The sequence below is a fragment of the Panthera pardus genome, unplaced genomic scaffold (genome assembly GCF_024362965.1).
Source record: "Panthera pardus isolate Hobbes unplaced genomic scaffold, ASM2436296v1 HiC_scaffold_20, whole genome shotgun sequence".
In the NCBI taxonomy this organism is placed as follows: domain Eukaryota; kingdom Metazoa; phylum Chordata; class Mammalia; order Carnivora; family Felidae; genus Panthera; species Panthera pardus.
The window spans coordinates 853,077-866,386 of record NW_026526766.1 but is presented as its reverse complement, the minus strand read 5'-3'; the positions used below and the strand labels follow the sequence as shown (position 1 = coordinate 866,386).

At 48.6% G+C, this 13,310-nt stretch overlaps 1 protein-coding gene and 1 long non-coding RNA gene across 3 annotated transcripts in view; one reads left to right on the top strand and one right to left on the bottom strand.

Moving 5' to 3' along the window:
* The window catches only part of LOC109257883 (inositol-pentakisphosphate 2-kinase), a 127,548-nt gene that overhangs the window by 69,132 nt on the left and 45,106 nt on the right, over window positions 1-13,310 (top strand). Inside the window, exon 1 of one of the 2 annotated variants that reach the window (XM_019434288.2) lies at window positions 10,140-10,375. The exons of the other annotated variant lie outside the window; for it this stretch is intronic. Within the exon in view, the coding sequence (XP_019289833.2) occupies window positions 10,295-10,375 (81 nt within the window). The 5' untranslated portion in view covers window positions 10,140-10,294. Of the gene's footprint in view, window positions 1-10,139; window positions 10,376-13,310 lie in introns of those variants that run through there. 2 annotated transcript variants of the gene reach the window in all.
* On the bottom strand, window positions 6,088-9,065 carry LOC128778538 (uncharacterized). Its single transcript, XR_008424096.1, has 2 exons — window positions 8,684-9,065; window positions 6,088-7,786 (listed from the first exon to the last, which is right to left on the bottom strand). It is a non-coding gene; the product is annotated as an uncharacterized LOC128778538 (long non-coding RNA).

Here is a 13,310-nt window from a genome sequence, read left to right as displayed (position 1 = left end):
TCAGATCTTTTGCTTATTTTGTAAATAGGCTTTAGCTTTCTCATTGAGTTTTCAGAGTTCTTGGTATATTTTGGATAAGTCTTTTTAGCAGACATATTTTTACAAGTGTTTTCTCCCAGTTTTTCTGTCTTCTCATTCTCTTGGTAGTGTCTTCTGCAGAGCAGAAGTTTTTAATTGTAATGAAGTCCAGCTTATCAGTTATTTCTCTCATGGACCCTGCCTTTGGTGTTGTGTCTAAAAAGTCATTGCAAACCCAAACTTGTCTAGGGTTTCTACATTATCTTCCAGTAGTTTTATAGTTTTGGGTCTTAAATGTAGACCTATAATCCAATTTGAGTTAATTTTTGTGAAGGGTGTGAGGTCAGCGTGCAGATTCATCTCTTTGCATGTGGGTGAGTTGTTCCAGCACCACTGTCTTCTCTGTCCCACTGATCTGTCTGTTCTTTTGCCAGCACCACACTCTCTTAACTACTGTAGCTTTACAGTAAATCCTGAATTCTGTATTTCCTCTGCTTCTATCTTCTGAAAGGGACTGTAGAGATTTGGTGTAATTTCTTCCTTAAATGTTTGGCAGAATTCAGCAAACCCATCAGCAACCCCCTGGACAGAATCCAGTGCTTTCTATTTTGGAAGATCACTAATTATTCATTTGAATTCTTTATTAGACACAGGCCTATTCAGATGGTCTATTTCTCCTTGTGTGAGTTTTGGTAGATTGTGTCTTTCTAAGAATTGGTCTGATTCATCTAGGTTATCAAATTTGTTGGCATATAATTATTCACAATATTACTCTATTGTCCCTTGATGTCCACAGGATCTGTAGTGATGTCCCTTCTCTCATTTCCTATTTTAGTAATTCTTTTTATCCTAGCCTGATTAGAGGCTTATAAATTTTATTGATATTTTCAAAGAAGCTTTTTGGTTCTTTGAAACCAAGCTTTTTGGTTTTGTTGATTTTCTCTATTGATTGGTTTCCAATTAATTTCACTGGTTCTGATCTAATTTTTATTACTTCCTTTCTCCTTATTTTGGATTTAATTTGCTCTTTAAAAAAACAGTTTTGTAAAGTGGAACCTTAGGTTATTGGTTTTAGATCTTTCTTTTTTTGTTAATATGCATTCAGTACTGTAAATTTCCCTCTAATTACTGCTTTAATGCATCCCACTAATTTTGATAAATTGTATTTAAATTTTTATTTAGTTCAAATTATTTTTAAATATCTGTTGAAGTTTCTTTTTTTTTTTTTAAGTTTTATTTATTTTTGAGACAGGGAGAGATAGAGCATGAACAGAGGAGGGTCAGAGAGAGGGAGACACAGAATCTGAAACAGGCTCCAGGCTCTGAGCTGTCAGCACAGAGCCCGACGTGGGGCTCGAACTCACGGACCGTGAGATCATGACCTGAGCCGAAGTCGGCCGCTTAACCGACTGAGCCACCCAGGCGCCCCTGAAGTTTCTTCTTTGACTCATGTGCTATTTAGAAATGTGTTGTTTAATCTCTAAGTATTTGGGGATTTTCTATATTTTTTTCGTATTATTGAATCTAGTTAAATTTCATTGTGTTCTGAGAGCATACATTGTATGATTTCTATTCTTTTAAATGTGTTAATGTGGGGGCGCCTGGGTGGCTCAGTCAGTTAAGTGTCCAACTTCAGCTCAGGTCATGATCTCACCATTCATAAGTTCGAGCCCCCATCCAGCTCTGAGCCTGGAGCCTGCTTCAGATTCTGTGTCTCCCTCTCTCCTCCCCTCCTCTGCTCACGCTCTCTCAAAAATAAATAAACATTAAATGAATGAATGAATGAATGAATGAACGAACGTGTTCTGGGGACCAGAATGTAGTCTATCTTGGTAAATTTCTGTGTGAGCTTCAGAAGGATGTATATTCTGATGTTGGTGGATGAAGTCGTCTGCAGTTGCCAGGTGTATGTAGTTGACTGATGGTGCTGTTGAGTTCAACTGTGTCCTTACTGATTGTCTGCCTGCTGGGTCTGTCCATGTCTGAGAAAGGGGTGTTCCAATCTCCAACTGTAATAGTGGATTCCTCAAGTTCTCCCTGCAGTTCTACCAGCTTTTGCCTCACATAGTTGGACCCCCTGTTGTTAGGGGACAACATGTTAAGGATTGTCATATTTTGGGGGAGTTGATCAGTTATGCATCTAATTCTTGATTTCAGCTCAGGTCATGATCTCACAGTCGTGGAATAGCGTCCCACCTTGAGCTCCATGTTGAATGTGGAGCCTGCTTAAGATTCTCTCTCTCTCCCTCAGCCCCACCCTCACTCGTGCATGTGTTCTCTTTTTCTCTTAAAAATAAAGAAAGAAAGAAAGAAAGAATAAGGGCGCCCGGGTGGCTCAGTCAGTTAAGCGTCATGATCTCATGGTTCAGGTCTTAATCTCATGGTTCATGAGTTCAAGCCTCTGTATTGGGCTCACTGCTGTCAGCACAGAACCCACTTCAGATCCTCTGTTCCTTTCTCTTTCTGCCCCTCCACTGCTTGTGCTCTTTCTCAAAAATAAACATTAAAAAAATAATAAGAACAATACAATTTTTTAACCTGTACTTATTCTTTTTGTAATGCTCTTCTTTCTTTATATAGATTTGTAGTTCTCCTTTATATCATTTCTCTTTGAAAAACTTTTAACATTTCAAACTGGGCGGGTCTACTGGCAACAAATTCCTTCAATTTTGTTTGTGTGAGAAAGTCTTCATTTATCCTTTACTTTTTTGCTTTTAAATTTTTTATTGTGACAAAATACATATTATACAAAATTTACCATTTGAACCATTGTTAAGTGTATAGATTGGTGGTATGAAGTATGTTCATATTGTTGTTTGTCCTCAGCACTTGTCTCCAGAATTGTTTTTTTTTTAAATGTTTATTTTTTGAGAGAGAGAGAGAGAGAGAGAGACAGTACGAGTGGAGGAGGGGCAGTGAGGGGGTGGGGGGGACAGAATCCCAAGCAGGCTCCAGGCTCTGAGCTGTCAGCACAGAGCCTGATGCGGGGCTCGAACCCATGAACTGCAAGATCATGACTTGAGCTGAAGTCGGATGCTCAAGCAGCTGAGCCACCCAGGCGCCCATCCAGAACTGTTTTTGTCTTGCAGAACTGGTCTCTGTCCCCAATCAGCAGGAACCCCTGCCCCCTACCTGCTAATCCTAGACACCCTCTTTCTACTTTCTGTCTTTATCATTTTGTCCACACTGGCTGTCTTATATAAGGGATTTTTGTATTCTTTTCTTCCTTCCTTCCTTTTAAAGATTTTTTTTAAGTTTATTTACTTATTATTGAGAGAGAGAGAGAGAGAGAGAGAGAGAGCGCACAAGCTGGAGAGGGGCAGAGAGAGAGAGTGAGCTGTCAGTGCAGAGCACAATGCAGGGCTTGAATTCACCAACTGTGAGATCATGACCTGAGCTGAAGTCAGATGCGTAACCGACTGAGCCACCCAGGTGCCCCGTTGTTTTAAAAGCGAAAAGTTTTAATTCCCTTTTTAAAAATGTTCATTCGATTACTATTTCCTTTGCAGTTACCATGGAAATTACACTTTAACATCCTGAAGTTATAACATTATAATTTGAGTTTATAACTAGATAACTTCAAACGTATAAAAATTCTGCTCATTTACAGATCCGTCCCCACCTCTTTCAGTCATTGATGTTATAAAATTACATCTTTGTATATTGTGTGTATAAAGAAATAAACTATTTTCATGCATCATTTTCCTAAATCTAGAAAACAAAAAATACAGTTACAAGCAATTGTTATAGTAATACTAGATTTTATAGTTGTCCATGCACTTACCTTTATTGAGACCTTTATTTCTTCATGTGGCTTTTTGTTGTGTTTCAGCCTATAGGACACGCGTCAGCATTCCTTGTGGGACAGGTCTTATGGTCCCAAACTCCCTTTTCATATATCTTGGAATGTCCTGATTTCTCCCTCACTTTTGAAGGACAATTTTGACAGACACAGGACTCTTGGTTGACAATTTTTTCTTTTTATCACTTTAATGTGTTGGCCCACTGTTTTCTGGCCTCCAGTTTCTTAGGGGAAACCTCTGATGTTTTACTGAGGATGCTTGTATGAGATGAGTCTTCTTTCTTGCTGCTTTCAAGATTTGCTCTGTTTGTCTTTTGACAGTTTGATTATGTGTCCTGATGTGGGTTTCTGAGTTCATCATGCTTGGAATTTGTTGAACATCTTAGATACTTCTACTCATGTCGTTCACCAAATTTGGAACAGTTTTAGCCATGATTTCTTCAAGTATTCTTTCCTCCCCTTTCTCTCTTGTCCTTTTGGGATACCCTCAGTGTGGACATTGGTCTCACTGACGGCACCCTACAGGTTCCTCAGGCTCTGTTCACTTTTCAACCTGTTTTCTCTCTGATCCTAAAATTTCAAATTTCAGCATTTCTGTTCTTGAGCACTGAGAATAGAGAGTCAGATCTGCCTTTGAATCCCTTGAGTGACTTTTTCATTTAATTTATTGTAATTTCTAGTTCTGGAATTTCTTCTGGTTTTAGTGTTTAAAGTCTCTTAATTTTTCTTCCCAATTTGTTCATACACCACATTCTTGACCTTCTCCACATCCTCCTTTAGTTCTTTGAGCATCTTTAAGACAGTTGTTTTAAATTCTTTGTCTAAATGTCATCTGGTTTTTCTCCAGGACAGTTTCTGTTGGCTTATTTTTTTCATTTGAATAGGCCGTATTTCCTTCTGTCTCTTTACATGTCTTGTGACTTTTTCTCAAACACTGGACATTTGAATCTAAGATGTGGCAACTCTGGAAGTCAGTTCTCCTCTCTACCGAGTGCTTGGTTACTGTTTTCTAGGCTGTTGTAGGTGGGCTTTTGCTGAGGGTCAGCCGGAGGTGTCAACTTAAGGTTGTCTCAGGTTATGTCTTTCCCTGGGTTTACTGGTCTAATTTCCCTCCATATGTGCAATTGCTTTTGCATGTCCTAGTCTCTGATGTCTAGTTCCCAGAAGGGGGAAAGGGGAAAAGCAGTGGCAGGGGAGAGGGCACCAGCCTTTTAACCCTCTAGTGGTCCCTTCAGCAGAAGGGGGAGGTGTGTTCAGCATCACCATATCTTTGTGTGGGAAGGGGCTATGTGCTCTTGAAGGCCCCCTGACTCATTATCCAGTTAACGCATTTTGGAGTTGGTGGGACCAGCTCAGGATAGCAAGATCTTGCCCATGGTGTGTTCAAGTGACCTAAATATCTTAAGGTCCATTCTCCGTAACAGCTGCCCAGTTCCCTGTAGCTGAGTATTCCAAGGCCACCACACGCAGGACTTCCCAGTGACTTCCCCTGCATGCGGTGTAAAGACTCACGTCTTCCATGCAGAATTCAAATGTTACAGAAAAACGTAATGTATTTCATCATGGCCTGATCCCCAGAGAAAACAGTGCACGATAAGACACGTTTTTTTTCTACTCAAACATTTATCCCTGTATTTAACAACATATGTGGCCATCCTTCACGTGCATGCACAGTGACAGGCCTACCTCAGTTAAAAAAAAAATAAGTATCAACAGTTTATTTATTTAAAATTTTATCATGGAAGTGTTTTGTGAATACATCCTCTGAACCAACAATATGAGGAAAGTGACATGACTTCCCTGGCTTCTCCCTCTCCCCCCGCCCCCTCCCAGATAGAATAATTTCTGTCCCCTTTTCTTTGCATTTACACGCTCACACACAGGTTTGTTTCACAACTGCATATGCACAGAGCTCATGTCAGTACAAGTGTAACTGTTTTTCTTATTTGGTGGAGTGACTTCTGAGTATGCCATAATTTGGTGGTGGAGAGTCACCTGGGAAACTTGTTGGAACACAGGTGGCAGAGCCTCCCCCCAGGTCTTGTGCTTGGGTGGGTGGGTGCAGCCCAAGGCTGTCCGAGGTGCCCATGCTGGGAACCAAGACTCGTCCAGCACTGCTGCCTGTTTGAGGGTTTTGTAGGGCAATCTGTAGGCATGGAAAAGTTGGGTCCAAGAGGATTCGCTGCAGCTATTTTTACTGATGTGACCAAATTTAGCTCTGTCAGTGCATGTGTCCTGTCTGTCCCTTCCCCATCACCCAAGGCAACTGCTGTGAAGACTGCTTTTATTTTGCCAACTTGATTTACATTTTAAAATACATAATTATATAATCCTGAAAGAAGCTGAAAAATGAATTCTTTTGGATTTACACAAACATTGTGAGATTTTACTGACTTCCCACATGCACCCCCCGCTTAACGCACTTAACTATGGTTTGTTTCCCAGGAGGAAGGAATTAACATTCGTTCATTACTACTAACTGAATTCCAAATATTTTCCCACCAGCATCCTTTTTGGATCTCACATCGCATTTAGGGGTGTCATCTCCTTAGGCTCCTCTGGTGTGTCTGTCTCCCATGTCTCAGATGGCTTGAGGAATCCTGGTCTGATACTCTGTGGGATGTCCCTCAGTTAGAGTCTGGTGTTTTTCTTTCTCCTTAAATTTATCATTTTTTAAAATGTTTTTTATTTCTTTAAAAAATTTTTTTAATGTTTATTTTTTAAGAGAGACATGGCACGAGTGGGGGACGGGCAGAGAGAGAGAGGGAAACACAGAATCCGGAGCAGGCTCCAGGCTCTGAGCTGTCAGCACAGAACCCGATGCGGGGCTCCACCTCCCAAACCACGATAGGATCTGAGCTAAAACCAAGAGTCAGACGCTTAACCGACTGAGCCACCCAGGTGCCCCATCTCTTTTCCTTTTTAAACACAAAAGGAGAAGGCACGGACTGACATGGTGGGAGTACAGCTGGGACCAAACGGAGTAGGAAGCTCCTAGGCACGCTGTCCTCATGCAGGAATCCCTGCTAACAATGGCCCTTTGGGCTCTGCTTCACTTTGACACTGCCTGAGGTGACTGGTCCATCCCAGTGCTCCCTCTTATTAGCTTGAGCTCTTCAGGTTATGAGTGAAAGGAGCACAACTCGAATTATTTTAGCAAAAGATGGAGTTCACTACTCAGAAACTTCAGAGCAACCAAGAAGCACACGACCCTTCGGCTCACCAGGTGTTTCCATCCTCGCTACTGCCCAGCCGTTTCCTTTTGCTGTCATCAGAGGTGCCTGGATCGCTGCTGGCAGCACATGCTGACCTCCTGGCCTCTTTGCCACCCAGCTGAGGGTGACTCTCCCCACGATCACTCCCACGCAAGCCACATGAGTGAGCTTCACTGCCTGAACCTGGATCGTCTCTGCATCCCCCGAACCAATCCCTGGGTTGATGTGATTCCTGGAGAAGATAGTTCTTGATTGCGCACAGGCTGAGGTCACTAGAAGGCCTCGAGATTAGGGATTGTGTTAATTTAAGTCAGACCGAATGAGGAGCGTCTGGGTGGCTCAGTGGGTTAAGCGACCGACTTCACCTCAGGCCATGATCTCACAGTCTGTAAATTGGAGCCCCGTGTCGGGCTCTGTGCTGACAGCTCAGAGCCTGGAGCCTGCTTCGGATTCTGTGTTTCCTCCAGCCACCTCCTCTCCCCGCCCCTCCCCCACTTGTGTGCGCTGACGCTTGGCCTCTCAACGTTAAAAAAAAAAAAGTCAGACCACATGGGCTGAATAGAGGAAGAGGTACTTCTCCCAATGCTAGTGTCTTTTCTAGCCTTTTCTTCTTTTCCTCCAACCACTGCAGATGGGTCCACTCTTCTCCACGTTGTTACTCCACCGTCATTCTTTCAAAGCACCTCTCTCTTTCCCTGTAGCCAGTGGTGTACCAAGCTGGGGATGGGGTGGGCATGGTCCACCAGTGCATCTGTGGAGAATTTAAAAACAATCATGAGGGGCGCCTGGGTGGCGCAGTCGGTTAAGCGTCCGACTTCGGCCAGGTCACGATCTCGCGGTCCATGAGTTCGAGCCCCGCGTCAGGCTCTGGGCTGACGGCTCGGAGCCTGGAGCCTGGAGCCTGTTTCCGATTCTGTGTCTCCCTCTCTCTCTGCCCCTCCCCCGTTCATGCTCTGTCTCTCTCTGTCCCAAAAATAAATAAAAAACGTTGAAAAAAAAATTAAAAAAAAAAAAATTAGGGGGGCGTCTGGGTGGTTCAGTTAAGCGTCCAACTTGGGCTCAGGTCATGATCTCATGGTTCCTGAGTTCGAGCCCTGTGTTGGGTTCTGTGCCGACAGCTCAGAGCCTGGAGCCTGCTTCAGATTCTGTGTCTCCCTCTCTCTCTGCCCCTCCCCCGTTCATGCTCTGTCTCTCTCTGTCCCAAAAATAAATAAAAAAACGTTGGGAAAAAAAAATTAAAAAAAAAACAACAAAAAATCATGAAACCAAAGTTTAATCTTTTCATCATCACCATATGCTAGTAACTCTAAACACTGTGAGAAAATGCTCCCTGAAAAAAAATACCACCAAGATACAGAACATTTTCAGCACCACAGAGGTTTCCTTAAAGCAATGTTTTAATACTTAATATGATCCTAATACTCTGGTCACAGATGTTGAGAAAATCTCAAACATGTTTAGGGTCCCCTGACCTTATGAGGGTGTGGGAAGGCCTTCTGTGAGTGGGCATCCCCTCCCCGCTGGGGACTACTTACCCCTGATGAGTGGACTATTTCTACCCCCTTTTTCAGCCATCCCTGGGGAGGGTTTGGAGCTGCTTTCCACCTGGGCCAGTCCTCAAAGCCATCAGCTTGTTTTCCTGACTCACCGGCTTCATTTCATCAGTTTCCAAGGCCTTGCCAGGTGTCTGGTGGTGCTCTAAGCTGTTCGGAGGTTGGTTTGTAGCTCTTTCCTTGTTGGACCATGTATCTGAGGCTGGATTTTCCTCATATACTTCAAAGCGGTATATTGCAACAGTGCATGCAGAAGCAGATGTGAGAATCCAGCTATGTTCTATGAGTCTTTAAAACTTTAAGGAGATTTAAAAAAATGTAAAACAATTCCCACTCTTCTCTGTACTTTTGGGAGATACAGGTTTTTAAGAATATAATGTTTATTTTTAAGACGAAAAGTATTCTTCTAAATTTCACATTTATAATACGGTGAACATTGATAGATATAACCCACACTAGCAAACTTTTTGAGGCTCTCTTTTTTTTAATTTTTTTCAACTTTTTTTTTTTTTTTAATTTATTTTTGGGACAGAGAGAGACAGAGCATGAACGCGGGAGGGGCAGAGAGAGAGGGAGACACAGAATCGGAAGCAGGCTCCAGGCTCTGAGCCATCAGCCCAGAGCTCGACGCGGGGCTCGAACTCACGGACCGCGAGATCGTGACCCGAGCTGAAGTCGGACGCTTAACCGACTGAGCCACTCAGGCGCCCCGAGGCTCTCATTTTTAAAGAGAATAAGGTGGTCTTGAGACTAAGAGTTTGGGAACCGCTGATCGAATTTAACCGTGACTGCAGCTCTAGAAGATGGTATCGTTAGTGTCACTTCCCTAATGGAAACACCAAGGCCGGGAGCGACCTGCCCTTCGCCTCGCCATCGTTACGTGGCAGGGGCAGATTTCAAACCCCAACCTCGAGCTCAAGGTCCACGAAACCCACTCCTCTGGCAAAAGCACCACTTGGGAGTCCACTCGCTTCTCGGAGCCACGCTTCCTCGTTTGTACAGTGTACAGAGCGCTACCTCGTGGGACTGCGGGTGATTCTGCGTCGGGTAACGAGCAAACGGTGATATTAATAACTCGTGTGAGATGAGTCACATCCCACTTTACAGAAAAGGAAGCGGGGGCTCGGAGCCGCCGAGTGCCTTACTGGGGCTTCCACATCTCGGTGGTCCAAGGCCCACGGACCACGCACTCCCCCGACCGCCATAGCCCCCGGCCTGTGTGGACGCCCCCGTCCCACTTGCCAGCTCGCCCGTACACCCCGCTGCCCCCCGGCTGGGCCGCGTCTTCCCTGTCTCCCAGGCCGCCGAACCTCTACTCCCGGCCAGGCCGGTCCCGGGCGCCGAGGAGCCGCCGGCTCCTCCCGCTTGCCTCACTTCCGGCGCCCGGGGCGGAAACCTCCTTTCCTGTTCTAAAATCCGCGCTCCGGAAGTGAGTCATGTGCCAGCATCCAAGATGGCCTCCTGCCTATCCACCGTAGTGGTCAATGGAGGGGAAGCGGGCGTAAACCCGGAAGTTGCCCGGCTTGGCCATGGCAGCCACCGTGGGCGTGGCTTCCGGCGACTGTGAGCCTGGAAGTCGGGGCCGCGGGGTCGAGGGGAGGCCGTGGCTGACAGGCGCTCCTCCCCCCGACGGCGGCGGCTGCTGCCCAGGCGGACCGGCGGTTTCCAGCTCGCGGCCGCGTGAGGCGCCAGGGCCGCACCGGGGGATGGACGAGGGGAAGATGGACGAGAATGAATGGGGGTACCACGGGGAAGGCAACAAGAGCCTGGTGGTGGCCCACGCGCAGGTGAGCGGCGGAAGGTCGGCGCGGTCCCGGGCCATCGCGCCGCCCTGGGGTAGTTCCGCATCTCCCCAGCAGCAATCCCCTACCCAGGGTCGGGTCCACGACCCTCTGGCACCCCCTCCCCCGCCCCGGGTAATTCCGCGTCCCCCTAGCAACACTCCCCCTCCCCCCGTCGGATCCGGATCCTTGACACCCCCCCACCCCCACCCCAGGGTCGGGCCCAAGATCACCTAGTACCCCCTACCCCGCCCTGGGTAGTTCTGCATCTCTTCAGCAATACTCCCCACCCCCAGGGTCGGGTCCACGACCCCCCTGGCGCCCCCTTCGTTGCCCCGGGTAGTTCCGCGTACCCCCAGCAACACTCCCCACTCCCCCAGGGTTCGGGTCCACGACCCCCTGGGGCCCCCTCCTCCGTCCTGGGTAGTTCCGCGTCCCCCCAGCAACACTGCAACCCCCGTCCTGCTCGGTGCGTTTCCCGCCCCCAGCGCTCCCCTCCCCCCCCCCCCCCAGGTCAGTGCCACGTCCTCGTAGCACCTCTTGCCCCAGCCCCAGGCGGTGCCACCTCCGACTGCCCAGCCGCGGGGGTAGCGGGAGCCGGGATGGGAGTCCCCGCAGCTCTAGAGGTTGAAGAAGGCAAGTGCCCGGGATGGTGCTCTCCCCCAGCACGGAGGGAGTTTATCCTTCAAGACGCAGGGAATTGCCCCGCCGCTGCTGCCGCCAATAATGATGGAGTATTGCCCACAGGTTCTTCTCCAAAATCTTCTAGGATTTAAAGGGGTTGTTTTTCTTAATTCGGTGAGGGCTTTCAGAAAGTCCAATAAGGACTCCCAAGAAGGTGAATCCAGGAAGAGAAGCTTGTGGATTTGTGTGAAGCCCCAGATCTCCCTGACGTTCTGCTGATACAACCAGGCTGGAATGTGGTGGGCAGGGGAGGGGCCCTAGGTGTTGCGCTGGGCGCCAGGCGCCAGGCGGGGGCGGGGGCCGGGGCCGGGCCCGGGCGGGTGGGTGGGGGAGGTGCTAAGAGCTTGGGAATTGGAGTCACGCAGAGCTGGGCACAGCCCCAGTTCTACCGCTGCCTGGCCCAGACTCCCTTTCTGCATTTGGAGAGCGGAACTAGTAACAAAACCCCTGTCGTGGGGTTGGTACAGGATGAGGTGAGCAGGAGCTGGGCGAGTCATGCCTGGCAAGTGAAAACTGTCATTCCCTTTGGACTGGGGGTAGAGCCCTGACCCAGTCCAGCAGCTCCTACAGGCCGGTGCGGGCTTTGGGGGTTGCCTGCTCAGTTGTTTCTGCGCTGGGTGTGCTGGGTCAGCTGTAGGGCAAGCTGTGGCCACGCAGGTGGCCCCTGTTCTGCCTTTGCATTTTGTTACCCCTGGCACAGCGAGGGGAGCAGAAGAACCGAGACTGCAGGCTTTGCTCAAGATCTTCGATGAATGGGGGTGAGGCCTAACCCAAAGCTGTTCTTTGTGGGGTCCGCTGGGCCCCTGGTGGTTCCTGGGTGGGTGAAGCCTGGATATTCCCACACAAGTCTCTTTTGTTGTCAGGTTATTGTAGTGACCCCTGAATCATTTCACAGAACAAACACCCGTCTTCCAATTCCTTAGTGGGACGAGTGGTGTATCTTCATGTTATGTAAGGCTAAGGCTTCGTTTAGAGTGGGGCTAAGGGACCGAGTTTCAGAAGGTGTGTCAGGTGAAGGAGCAAGTTCTGGATCTGGAGTAAAAGTACATCAGGCCGGGAGATCACTGGCCTCCGAGGACTACCCTGCAGGGTAGCTGGGCCCCTCCCTCACCGCATAGCTCTGGCTCTTAGGGCTTGTGTTTCTGTTTCCTTTCTCTTTTCAACTCAGTCACCAGGCTACCCTGGACCTGTGCTTTTCACGCTTTATCTATTTTTTTATTTTAAAGTTTATTTATTTTGAGAGTGAGTGCGCTTGGGGAGGGGTGGGGGGAGGTGGCCGGCAGGATAAGGGAGAGAGTCCCAAGCCGGCTCGCTGTCAGTGCAGAGCCAGTCTTGGGGCTCGAACTCATAAACTTCATGGTCATGACCTAAGCTGAAACCAAGAGTTGGATGCTTAACTGACAGAGCTGCCCAGGAGCCCCCCGCCTGCTTTATTTTAAATCTAAATTTGTTCTGTGCTCATTTCTGCTCGCTTGGTGTTAGTTCCTCAGTTATCACCACAAGTGGTCTTGTGGGAGAACGTTTCGGCCAAGTGAGGGTTCTGACTGCCTCTTGGATGTGGGGAGGCCTTTGTGCTTGGCCTGGGAAGGAGGACAGAGCCCTGCTGTGCCCTAGGAGAGGGTGCATGTGCTGTGAGGGTGAACATGTGTTCCTGCTCCCCAGACTCTACCTTGTGCATCCCAAGGGAGAGGGCGGCCTTGCTGGGGCTCTCCCAGGTGGGGAGAGCCTTCTCTCCCTCCTTCTCTGGAGAGCGTCGTCGACGTGCAGAGCTGTAAGTCCTCAGCAAGTGGCAAGGCCGTCTTCCCTCTGCAGCATCAGGACACATGGCGCCTTCAGGTGGCCAGTTCCAAGGCCCGTGGGGTGACAGCCTACCAGGCTGGGAGGGCTGGGGGAGTGTGGCACTCGTAGGCTGTGGCCTGGGCGTGGAGGAGGAGTGTGGGCCGCCGGGGGGCGGTGGCACGGGGACACGCTTGGGCTGGGCCGCAGGAGACCTGAGGGTAGGCCAGCTCCAGACAGGGCGCCCTCAGCTTCCCCATCACTCCTCCCACGCCACAGCGGGCCAGGTGCCCGCTGTCTGCCCCCTCCGCCTGGTGCTCAGCGCCCCCGGGTCCAGCTGTGCGGTGGCCACCCGGGCGTGGAAACCCCCCCACCGCCAGCCGCTCCAAGGGTGCGGACTGCCGGGTGGGACTCCAGGCACCCACCCTACGGCGGGGTGCTGGGCAAGGGCGGCTCCCCGGTGGGCGTGCACTTCACTGCT